The sequence below is a fragment of the Acipenser ruthenus genome, chromosome 1 (assembly GCF_902713425.1).
Source record: "Acipenser ruthenus chromosome 1, fAciRut3.2 maternal haplotype, whole genome shotgun sequence".
Taxonomy (NCBI): Eukaryota; Metazoa; Chordata; class Actinopteri; order Acipenseriformes; family Acipenseridae; genus Acipenser; species Acipenser ruthenus.
The window spans coordinates 66758275-66770370 of record NC_081189.1 but is presented as its reverse complement, the minus strand read 5'-3'; the positions used below and the strand labels follow the sequence as shown (position 1 = coordinate 66770370).

Sequence of the window (12096 nt, the reverse complement as noted above, 5' to 3'; positions counted from 1 at the left end):
CCCCGCTACACAAATTAGATCACACAATGATGGGTTATTGTTAAAATGATAATAAGTAATTAACTTTTTTTTTCAATGGACTCATCCAGTTGATATTTACCGTAATAACCCGCCAGTTATTAAAACACGAGCTCAGCAACAGAGCGCGAGCCCCAGCGTCACCTGTCAAATGAATTAATTTCAACACGGCAGTACCTCACATAGTTGCAGTCTTCTTACAACAAGCAACACAGAACTTTAGAACTCTGACATGGAAAAAAAATGCTCACCGGAGATTATAAAAAATACTGCATGGGGTAGTGTGTGATAAATGACAATTGAATGACCACCCTCGGTGTGGGATGCTTGCATAAACACCCGAGGGCTTTGCCCTCAGGTATGTAGCGTCCCACCACTCGGATGGGCATTATTATTATTATTATTATTATTATTATTATTATTATTATTATTATTATTATTATTATTGTTATTATTATTATTATTATTATTATTATACAGTTCGATAACTTGCTACTTTAAGAGAACAGAGTAGGTCTGCTATTTGCATCCACGTTCAATTGTAAATAACATTATATAATAATAATAATATAAAGGTTAAGAGAACACAAGCTTGTTTGTATGTTGTACAGCGATTCCCACAGAGTATCTGAAAAACAAGATTACACTGTGTTGTACTACCCGGCTACATATAACATAAAAACACACAAAAGCGCAGTACTGTATCAACAACATGCAGCTAAACGACTAAAACATTACAATAAAGCATTAGAAGACTTTGTTAAATATAACGTATTACAAATGCAAATGCAAAAAAAAAAAAAAAAAATCCTGTGCAGAAGTCAAAAGATATCACCCTGCCAAGATCCATTCTTTTTTCATTCATTTCGTTCCTCAGTTCCAGATGTCACAGGATGAGGTGATATTTAGCTGCTGGAGATAGTAATAATCACTGTTGTGGTTGCTAACACAGTGTCCCACTCCAAGCCATTATTTGTATGGGATCACTGAGCTTTCGGAATGTTTTCATGCTAATATCTAATACACGTGGTTTACAGCCGCAAGCTCAGAACTGAACTACGAGGTGTCAGAGGAGGAAAAGCGAGGGGAGAGAAGAACATGTTATCTTCTTTTGTGCAAGAATTGCAGTTCTTGTGTGCTTCGCCTGTGTCGTTTATAAAGAGCTCAAATCGAACTCTATTTCCCTGATGTGTGTGCATTGTTGGAAAATAAAAAGATTCTGCGCTGCGTTTGGTTGCCTTGTTGAAAACGAGAAACACCTCTTTGCAAAAAGGACTGAGATGGGAAACAATATGTAGTATGATCTAAAATACCAGCGCTGATGTCACACCATGCAAATCAGGTTTGATAGTAAGTCGAGAGGTTTTGCTTTGTATGATCTCGTTGTTCCTTCTGTGTATAAATCCATCTGTGCAAAAGGTTTAACATTTGAATAAATCTGTAGCAGTTGCCAAATTGTGAAATACTGCACGCCTTAAAAATATACTGTAAGCACGTTCTTTTTGAGTCCTAACTTAACTAAACAAAATGTATCTTTATTTTCACTGCGGGATTTAAAGAACTACGTTGTGGCATATATTTTTGTTATGGTAAATTCAATCTACACCATTTACCTAGGATCTAAAACACAGTTAAAGTATTGACAACCGTACGAATCTTTAGGGGTTTAACAAGTTCGATATCATCCATGTATTGGCAGGTGAAAGTTTCACAATAGTTCTCGTGGGAGGTGATTTATCCGACGGAGAGTCTTCACCAGAACATTCACCAGAAAAAAAAAACAAACAAACTGTTTTTAGTCGTCAGACCGAAGTCAGGGATTTTGTTGCAACGCCGTGTTTTCACAATGAAGAGGAGACAGAAACGAGTTCTGCAGTTGACTTTTGTGTTCATGGTAGCTCTGATTTTCTTGCCAAATATTGGTCTGTGGTCCCTTTACAAAGAGAAACACTTGATTAAGTCATCCGAGGCTGGCGAACAGGTAGGTCATGATTTACATCATTTGCTCTAAAACTGTTTAACGTGCATAACCAGTTGCCAACAGTATACAAATTCAACAGTGTACAGGTAATATGTAAAGTTAATCGGAGTTTAATGCTACAACGTACCACATAGTTCATACAATGATTTGCTTTCAATACAACCATAATGACAGAAGATGCTTTTTTTAAAAAAATTATGTGGTAGAGACTGTAAGATAAGAGTAATATACTTTTGGCAAGAAGTAGCTGTCCAGACAGTTTAGATTTAGTCTTACTCCAAATAGCCTACATTTTTAAAAAAAGTTTATAGCTTGTTTTATATTGCATAGCGGTGTGAAAAAAATAAGAAAAAAATGACAACTTATTACAATATTACAACATAGTAAGTGGGTTTCAAATTGTGAATCTGTATCCTCTTCTTCTGTAACCGTGTAGGATACCATTGATACCCTAACAGCTTTACAACCGGAACCCTGTTGTGTAAATGTAACTACAGTAACTGCGGGGAGGTGCTGAGTGGTGTCTGATTGTTTCCAGGTTGTTTGATCAAGTTTACCCCCATAGTGTATCTGGTGCTCAAAATCGATCATTAAAACACAGCATGCATTTTTGTTAACCACCTTTACAGAAAATTATTAATATGTATATATATATATATATATATATATATATATATATATATATATATATATATATATATATATATATATATATATACTAAAAAAATATTTTACCAGCATTTTACAAAAGTATCAATGGTAAAAGTGCTGCATTTCTAAGTTAGCAGCTATATACACTGATGGTAAAGTTGGTGGAAGAAAAACAAGGGCTTCCTCATCCAAACAGAAAAGAAATAGGCTGCTCTACTAAAACCACTGTCATACTGTATCAATATGCTATTTCATGGAAAATGTGGATGGCATTAAATTAAGCCACAGAGCATTGCAACATAAATCTCGTTATAATTTCATTGTCATTGTGTTGTGACACTTGATTAAGAATGGCTTTTAAATATGACTATAAATTGCACATGACCATAACTCTATCTGGCAGCTCAAATTCCAGTCTGGATTAACTAAATGTTCACTGTGTGTGTGGTAATTTCTATTATAAAATCAAAGGGTTGTAAGCCATTGTCCAACCAGGTCACGGAATTAACATTTCTTTTTCAAATTCTTTTTGTTTTAATGTTTTTCTTCATCAGAGATTTTTGTATTTTACCAGTGGCACTAAAATAGATGACAGTTCATGTAAATATACTAATCAAACATTTGTTTTTCTTTAGTGAATATTAGTTCTTTTTTCGTGTAAACAAAACCAAAAAAAAACCGTCTCATTATTGGGGAGAAATAGTGTTCTTGGGGGCTAGATTTTCTGTTTATAATATTTCTCTGATATACTTTTAAATGCCATGCAGATTATTTCTTCTTATCAGTATTCCAGGATATAAGAGTATGAAATATTAATCAAGTTTATTTTTTAGTGAATGCTGTAGATGTTGTCTTGTTGGTCATAAAGAAAATTAAAAGATAAGGAAAGCTGTTCTTGAGATGTACCATGTCAGAACACTACATTTTATCTAAATTTAACCACTGTGCTCTGTTTCAGTTTTTTACAATATTTTGGTTAAGGTATATCTCAGTTGGTGGTTGCATCTTTCCTTCACCTTCCCTTTTTTTTCAAATGATGAGCTCACTCTGGGATTATCTTGGCTGGTAGGTTAATTATGAGGAAATAATCATTTGCTCTCTCCTCTCCTCTCCTCTCCTCTCCTCTCCTCTCCTCTCCTCTCTCTCTCTGGTAGCTTGCGGGTATAGGGACCCTGGAGAATTACATGCTATGTTTCTATGGCTTTATATTGGAGGCGGAGTCCTTTATGTCTCAGATATGAGCTATGGAGCCCAGCAACAGTTTCAATAAGGTTATACCACATATGACTGAGAGAAACTTGAGATTCCTTCCCCCCAGCATGTCTAGCGGGAGTTTCTTATTCATGTGAAATGACATATTTTATTTTAGCAGGGACATTTTTATTTCAGATTTTGGGATTATCCCTGAACTTAACCTTGAAATACATATTACAGCCATTGGAGGACGTCCTTTGATAAGTGAGAGTTGCATGGTTTTTTATAGTTCGAGCTGAAAAATGGATCTGTTATAGTAAGCATATAAGTAGGCTATAATAAATAAATGCAGAGAGTGAAGCTAATAAAATAGAATGTTATCGGTATACAGGTTGGTGAAGATACTACAGTAGACTCAACCAACAAATATTGGTAAAATAAAATGTAATTCAGATGCCATGTATTATAGAATGCAGAAAACATGTAAATCCCTTTTAATGAACACTACTGGTACTTAGATATACATCTCATTCATAAAAAAAATTACACAAATAATGTTTCTTTGGGCATTCTTTTCATGACATAATTATAGTAAATATGGAACTAAAGGTTCCCAAACGAAATACTGATTTAGAATAAATGTTTGACTGGTTTTGTTACTGAGTCATATTCACATCTGTATGCAATCTGCAATTAATCAAGATTTTCCATAATTCCATTAGCAATTCCAAAACGTACAAATGGCACAACAAGTGCTATCAATTGTAAACTGTCAAAATTACAATAACTTCAAATGCAGCAGCCTGTATCTAAGGTTCAATCCCTTAGGCTCACATGGCTGTGTGGCGCCATCAGCACTTCTAGAAAGTCAAAAGCCTTCATGTTTTTAAAAACATATCTTTAATACAGTAGTATAGGACACCTCCTAAGAGAACACTTTGGCTTAGGGAACACCCTTGTGGTGTAACAGATGTTTCCCATTGTAAATGTTACGGCTAAAGGAACAGGAATTTGCATAAAAGAACACCTTCTTGGCACCGATAGCGATTCGTTCACAATGGATATAGTACTGTATTGTAAAAAATGACTTGTCATCAGTGTGTGAGAGTGTCTTGAAGGACACCGGCTGGTTTATTAAATCTTTCCAGAACCGCTGTCATATCATTGAATTATTTTGTATTCTGATTTCCACGAGTGCACCGCCTCACTACAAAATGGCGTGTATGCAAACGGCAAAATGCGCCGCTGTTTCTCTTGCTACACAAAGCTGGAAATTGTTCGAGCTCTTGAAGAAAACCTGAATCAGACACAAGCAATTTGGTGTTTACCGTTCTGGGGAGTTGCTTCACTATTCTGTTAAATAATGTGCATTTTTTGTACATTTTGTTACGTGTGATAATTTAGTTTGACAGTTAGTTTATTAATGTTAAGTTAACCCTAAGTAATGCCCATTATTTTTGCCTCTGCCAATGAGACCAAAGCAAACACCCACCAGCTAATTTCATAGTTAAGGCCCTGTTAAAATCACAGAAATTTTCTTTAAAATTCACGGCAGTGTCACGGGTAAAGTAACGTATTTCACGTAATGTGCATGGAACTATTTTATAAATTATGTGTATAGATTATTATTTTTTTAAATATCAAATATAGAGATAAATACACTGACATCATCAAAATCAACATCACAGTTGTTCAAGCGCTTTACAATAGCGTGTGAAATGGTGTTGTAATTAACGGCCTGTAGGTAAAGTGTATCTGCAAGGACAGCTTTCAGTTCTAGTACATCAGATGCATGTTCACCATTTAGGTCTTGTAAAACAAATACAATGTGTAACCCATATTGACCTTGTAGTCTATATAAAAGGCAAGGTGATGTGGGACACTTGTCTGCAGCAAGAAGGAGACATTGTTTTCAAGGACAAAGAAACATTTAAAAACATTTTGCAAAGAGCTCATTTTTTAACCATTCTGATCAAGTCAGTTTGTAAATTACGGTTTATAATACTGGTACCATATTGTTTTGCAAACTCCAATTTTCAATACATATTTCATAGCTTACATGACAAAACAGAAAGTTTGCAAATAGAGAATATAGAATCCATGTAAAAAAAGGTTCTTAGAAGCACCTGAAAAGGTCTCCCCACAGTGGCAAAGCAAGGTTCTAACGAGAGCCTTTACTTCTTAGAGTGTAGGCATTATTAAAAGAACGGTGGAGGAGATTAAGAAAAGATGGAATGATATTCTGAGGTGCACGGAAGAAAAAGACTCATATACATTATAGATTTGGGCCTCAGTCTGAAGAATTTACTTAACTTTTGGTTGTCCAATTTTTGCGCAAACAAACGTCTCTGTCAGGTCAAAATGTTATGTGTTTCGTGCTTCAGTTTTCAGTGGACTTTTTTTTTTTTGTTTATTTTTATGTAAAGCAGTCATGGTACTGCTCTGGATTTCTGCCTTTCTCTTTCTGTGAATACTTGAATCTAAATGCCAGTCAACAGCCAATTCTCAGTAGTGATCTACAGTAATGTTGCAGGATGTACAGAAGAGCTTACCTCCATCGCTGTGTAAAACTCCTGCTAGATACTGCTTTACATGATCTGCTGCAGACACATTTTTAGCCTTTTTAGAGACATTCATTTTCTTGTTTACAGTGTGTACTATTTTAATTTCCTGCCTAGATTGCATATAGTCACATGACATAATCACTGCACAGCACTATGTGCATGGCGAATAGTACACGCAGATACACAGCAGAGCTGTACAATTTTGTTAATTTGATTTTTTTTGTATGAAATGCAAATAATAATTATGAAATCATTTATTTGTATTTCTTAAACATATTGTAAAAATTGCAATATTGGGCTAATTTCATGATTTCCGTGCATCCCGTGAAATTGCCACTTACACAGGGCTTTAGATTCATAGTACATAGCTATTTAAGCTTTTTGACCATGTGTGATGGAAATATAATGAGTTCTGGTTGTAAATCTCCCTCCCGACCTGTGAGGGAGCTAAGTAGCGAAAGGGAAAGGTTTTGGACAGGTTGGCCTGACAGTTCATTTCCTGGGTCGGAAAGTCAGTCAGCCTGGAAGAAGGCAAGACTCAGTTGCAGGAACGTATTGACCCGGAAGGTAAACGAGGTAGCAGCTGCAGGCAATAGAGTCAGCTGTAATCGTTTACCAAGGGGTCATGCATGATCGCATAAAGGGGCCAGAGAATTGTAAATCTTTTCCTTCGCTTGGGTTTCAGAGAGACGAGGAAACTGGAAGGACCGAGAGATTTCCCCAAATTAAAATAAAGAAAAGAGTTTGTGAATGTTTTGTTTGTTTTGTCTGTTTAGTAACTGTCTGTGTTTTTGTTATATAGCACTAGACACCCATCCGGAGCTGTCACCAAGGGCCAGCACAAAACCGGAGCACCACTGCACTACCGTCACGATTAACATTGGCGGTATTACCGGTGCTCTGGTTGAACTTGGTATAAATAGAACGCCCCTGCAGGTACGAGATAAATTCAAGAAACTGAAATATCTGTACCTGCAGGAGAGACAACACCTGCAGTCCTGCGGTCAAAGCTTGAGGTCCCAATTTCGGAAATGCACAGGTTAATGGGTGACCGGCCAGTGGCAGTGGCATCGGACCATTTGCTGGAATCCTCATCATTCCAGACGTCCTGTGAAATACCAGCCCCATCAATATAATATGGTAACTGCGCCAGCCATCATTTACTTTTCTAAACTAAAATATGCTACCTCGGTAAAGTTAGCTTGACGTTTGATATTCGTTTGATATTCGACTCAAGCTAACTCGACATGAATGAAAATGGCTGTATCTCACCAACCACAGAAGCTAGAGTGCTCAAACCAACTTTAATTTAAAGGAGGCCAAATGTGAACTGTTTGACAGTCTCTGTTTTACATGTGAATCCTAAGAATAATTTATGGAAAATAATAACATACCGCACATACGCACACTTAGTCTCAGCCACGCTAAAAAAGGCTTTATCTCCTCAACCACAGTAGCTAGAGCGTCCAAACCAACTTTAATGTGAAGAAGACCAATTGTGAATTGTTTCACAAGCTCTCCTTTACATGTGAATCAGACAAATAAATTGTGAAAAACAATAACATACCGCATATACGCACACAGCCTACCTGACACGCGTAAAATGGCTTTATCTCCTCAACCACAGCAGCTACAGCGCTCAAACCAACTTTAATTTAAAGGATGCCAAATGTGAATTGTTTCACAGCTTCTGTTTTACATGTGAAGCCTAAGAATAATTTGTGAAAAAACAAATAGTTGGGGATATCAAGCCATTTTACGCATGTCGGGCTAAGTGTGTGCGCATATGCGATATGTTTTGTTTTCCACATATTATTCTTAGGATTCACATGTAAAACAAAAGCTGTGAAGCAATTCACAACTGTTTTTCTTTAAATTAAAGTTGGTTTGAACGCTGTAGCTGCTGATCCAGGAGCATCGTCTGATCAACAGCACCAAGAGGTGGTTGCATTGCACGCCGAATTTCTGCGCACAATACGATTCCTTTCCTGTAAACCCATTGCATGGGACTGAAGGAGTTCTTCCCATACAAGACTTAATCCAACCAGTGTTTGTCTGCGTCTTCTCCATCCATCCATTTTTGTCGCAACTACGTTGTAAGTAGACCTATGATTTTATATACCCTTATAACTAATTAGCAAATACACACAAATTATGTATTTATTATATGAACAGCGTTTGTGTAAGTTTCCACATTTTCTGCATAATTAATTTTTATATTTCAACAAAGTACCTGTGTTTGAAACCAACACATCATGAGTTGTTTTTAATATATTTGTTCCACATTAACGCATATGTGTGATTACTGAATGCATAATCCTTTTGTTTAGCACATTAACAGTTACGCAGTTGGCTAAGACTAATATATATGGGTGTGTGAAAGGACATCAGTAGCCTAAAAAGCATAATAAAAGCAGTAATGGGAATTGATGAGTGCTGTCGGTTTTTGTACACATGCTACTTCTACCATTTCTAGAACAACTAATTCTAAACAATAATAGTAATAACTATTATTATTTTCTTCTTGGCAGCATGAACCGTTTTAACTGCAAGCCCTTTGCATTCTAGACAGATGGGGGGTAACCTTCTCTTCATCTTTGCCTAGCGCGTAAAGCCTCATGTAAACCCCTATGCATTATTTGAACGATATCCTTTATCGTGCAGCATCTCTTTTCAGCGCGTTTGGTGATATTTCAATAAACCCTCCCATGATTTTATTATTAATGAGGTCGTTTGCATTTGGACGACTAAATTCTCTCTCTAAAATAAACTCTCATGTAAATGTTGAAGCAGAACTGTCATGACCAAAAAAGCACGAGAGATCTGTTGTCACGCGTTTCAGTTTTTGCTTGTAAACTGCCCCATTGTTATCAGCACTTGTTTCACCAATAGAACGTATTATATTGTACTTCACCACAAGCACTGAGAGCACTCACTTTGGACCTGTGATCGTGTGTGTGTCTAATTGTGTGTGTTTCGTACTGTGCTTATTGTTTGCGGGACTGCAACCCTTTTTCATTACTGTGCAATACACGCTGGCTGGTCATCAGACCATTGGATTTTCAATCATTAAAACAAACCATTTCACCCGTACTTTGTTGTCTGCTTGTTCTTGGAATTACTGCATCCGCACCACACCTGCTATACACCTACTACCATTTACCACTTTGCCACACCATGTTGTTTTGCTTTAGTTTTCTTAACGTTAGTTTGTCTGTTACTTTATTATTATTATAGTTTACTAACATACACTTGCCTATTGTTTTGCTTTTACTTATTCAGTTAATTTCATATGTTGATGCACGTGTGTCATGACAAGTAATACATATGTATTTATTTATTTATTGATTGATTCATATTGCATCTGGTGGCTAACTCCGTCTTAGAGAACACTTCGGCTGTATGAACACTTTGCTTGCTTCCTGAAGGGTGTTCTCTTAGCTGGAGACTACTGTACTGGTAATAATAAATATTAAGATATGGTAAAAATGGTGGTTTAAGAACCTTTATGTTAATGGTTATAAATTAGTAGTTACATGTTTTAAAAAGCTCTTCCAGGCATGAATCTCATTTATCCATGATTATACATTGCAGAGCTGTAAGTCAGCCTCTTTCTAGGTAATTTTACAAGGAATATGAAAAATGCAGGCACCTGTTAATTTCCACGAAATTTCACTTTCTTATTCAGTTCAGTCAGATGTAAATGAATCCCTGTTTGTTTCTGTCTGATTCAGTCTCAGACCAGGTAACCTTTTGCTACAATACTATTTTACAAATATTTACAGTCATATAGACATATAGTACTGCACGTTCTAAAAATAAACATATGTATTTAATTAATAATTTGAAGAGATGCTTAAAGTCTCTTTGCATATACTGTAGTAACACATGTTATTTTGGCCAAGATTTTCCCTTTTCCCTTATTAGGTTTTGTTGAAAATGTCCATTTATTTAAATATCACTGAGTAAGACCCATGCAATATAAAAATAAGCTTTCATTTTTTATTTATTTATTATAGTATCATGTGTTATGTTCTAATTAAATGAATCATTATTATGTGAAAGCCCTGTTTGTTTAAAAGAATGTAATTTATCATACATCTCACCCCTTTTATAAGCTTTAAATATGTCATACAAAATTTCAAAATGATTCATCAGTTCAGTCTAATACTGGGCTGGAAAATATGGCCTAGGGAACAAACTTGAGTACCTAGCAAACCTAGTAACAGACTGAAAATCTGGAATGCTGTAGGTGCTTAAGAATGGCACTGGCCACATCACCCTGGCCTACTATATATATATATTTATTTAAACAGGGAGAAGGCCTGAGACTTGAACAATATGTGCACACACTCAGTACTGTAACAGATAAGACATGCACACATACAGTTTAACCCAACAAAAAAAACAAAAAAGCTGGTTTCTAGTTTCAGAAGATCAAAAGCTCTTCTCTTTCAGGATTGTTGCCTCGAAATAGTATATGATTTCACGTTAAGCTTCTTTGGGCTTACAGTGCAGGCTACTGGCTATCTCTTTAGCAGCTATGGACAGTTTGTTCTGGACAGTTTGTTCTGTCCAGGAAGGGATTTACATACCTGGGATTTGCAGAATCAAAATGCTCTTTTTAGAGACTGTTTTGGCTGGTGGACTTCCAGTCCAAAGCCCCTTGTGCCAACCAATGAAACATTTGACGAGCCACTACATTTCTTTTTGCTAAAAAATAAATATATAGATATGTTTGCAGGTGTATATTTTCAGAAAGGGCTTACAGTACGGTAGTTTAAACAGATGAATACTTTTTTTCACAGCCATGTTCAGTTTATTATTAGTAGGCGAGAGTGGCCTGCAGATACTTGGATGTTACTCTGGGGTTTTTTAAGACTTCCTTGATGATTTTCCGGTTTGTTCTTGGAGAGATTTTGGTAGGACTACCGCTCCTGGGTAGAGTGACTGTGGTCTTGAACTTTCTCCATTTGTAAACTATCTGTCTGACACTGGCTTGGTGGAGCCCCAAATCCTTAGAAATGGTTTTATAACCCTTTCTAGACTGATGAGCATCAATAACTGTTTTTCTGAGGTTCTCCGAGATTTCTTTTCATCGTGGCATGACATGTTTCCACACACCTGTATGATGAAGATCTTTATGTAGGGTGGGGCCTCCCAAACTCACCCTGAAAATCTACCTAATTATTTAAACACCTGATTCTAATTATCCACTTACTTTTTCACATATCCTGAATCTTAATTACTCATTGTTTGTCTAATTCATAAATCATTTTGTTTCAGAAGACATGGAATTGTTTAATATAAACCCTATTGTATATTTAAGAAAAGACAGTAAAACTATGGAATTTCCATTATTATCATTGGGGTTCACAAACTTTTTCTCAGCACTGTAGTAACATTCAGATACATTCAAAGAATTAATAGAAACAGCATAATCATGTTTTTTATAAACATTAACAAATTATTCATTGAGAGGTGCGCTTTCTAGACCCATTGAGAATAAACCTAGGGCAAACTATTAAGCATGGCCTAGATCGGTTCTTACATTTACTGTACATAAATATTAGCAAGAAGGAAAAAAATCACAACACAGAAAGAAAAAGTAGTTCTGTAAGATCTACTACTAAATTGGAGCCTAGACAGTGTCTGGCAGTCTGTCATCATATGCTGTTGATACCTCTC

The 12096-nt window shown here is 36.1% G+C and overlaps 1 protein-coding gene across 1 annotated transcript in view; it reads left to right on the top strand.

Annotated features, from left to right (window-relative positions):
* The first annotated feature begins 880 nt into the window (after positions 1-880).
* The window catches only part of LOC117420789 (polypeptide N-acetylgalactosaminyltransferase-like 6), a 411476-nt gene continuing 400260 nt past the window's right edge, over positions 881-12096 (top strand). Inside the window, exons 1-2 of the mRNA XM_034034425.2 lie at positions 881-1368; positions 1718-1999. Coding sequence (XP_033890316.1) covers positions 1865-1999 — 135 coding nt within the window. The 5' untranslated portion in view covers positions 881-1368; positions 1718-1864. The remainder of the gene's footprint in view (positions 1369-1717; positions 2000-12096) is intronic.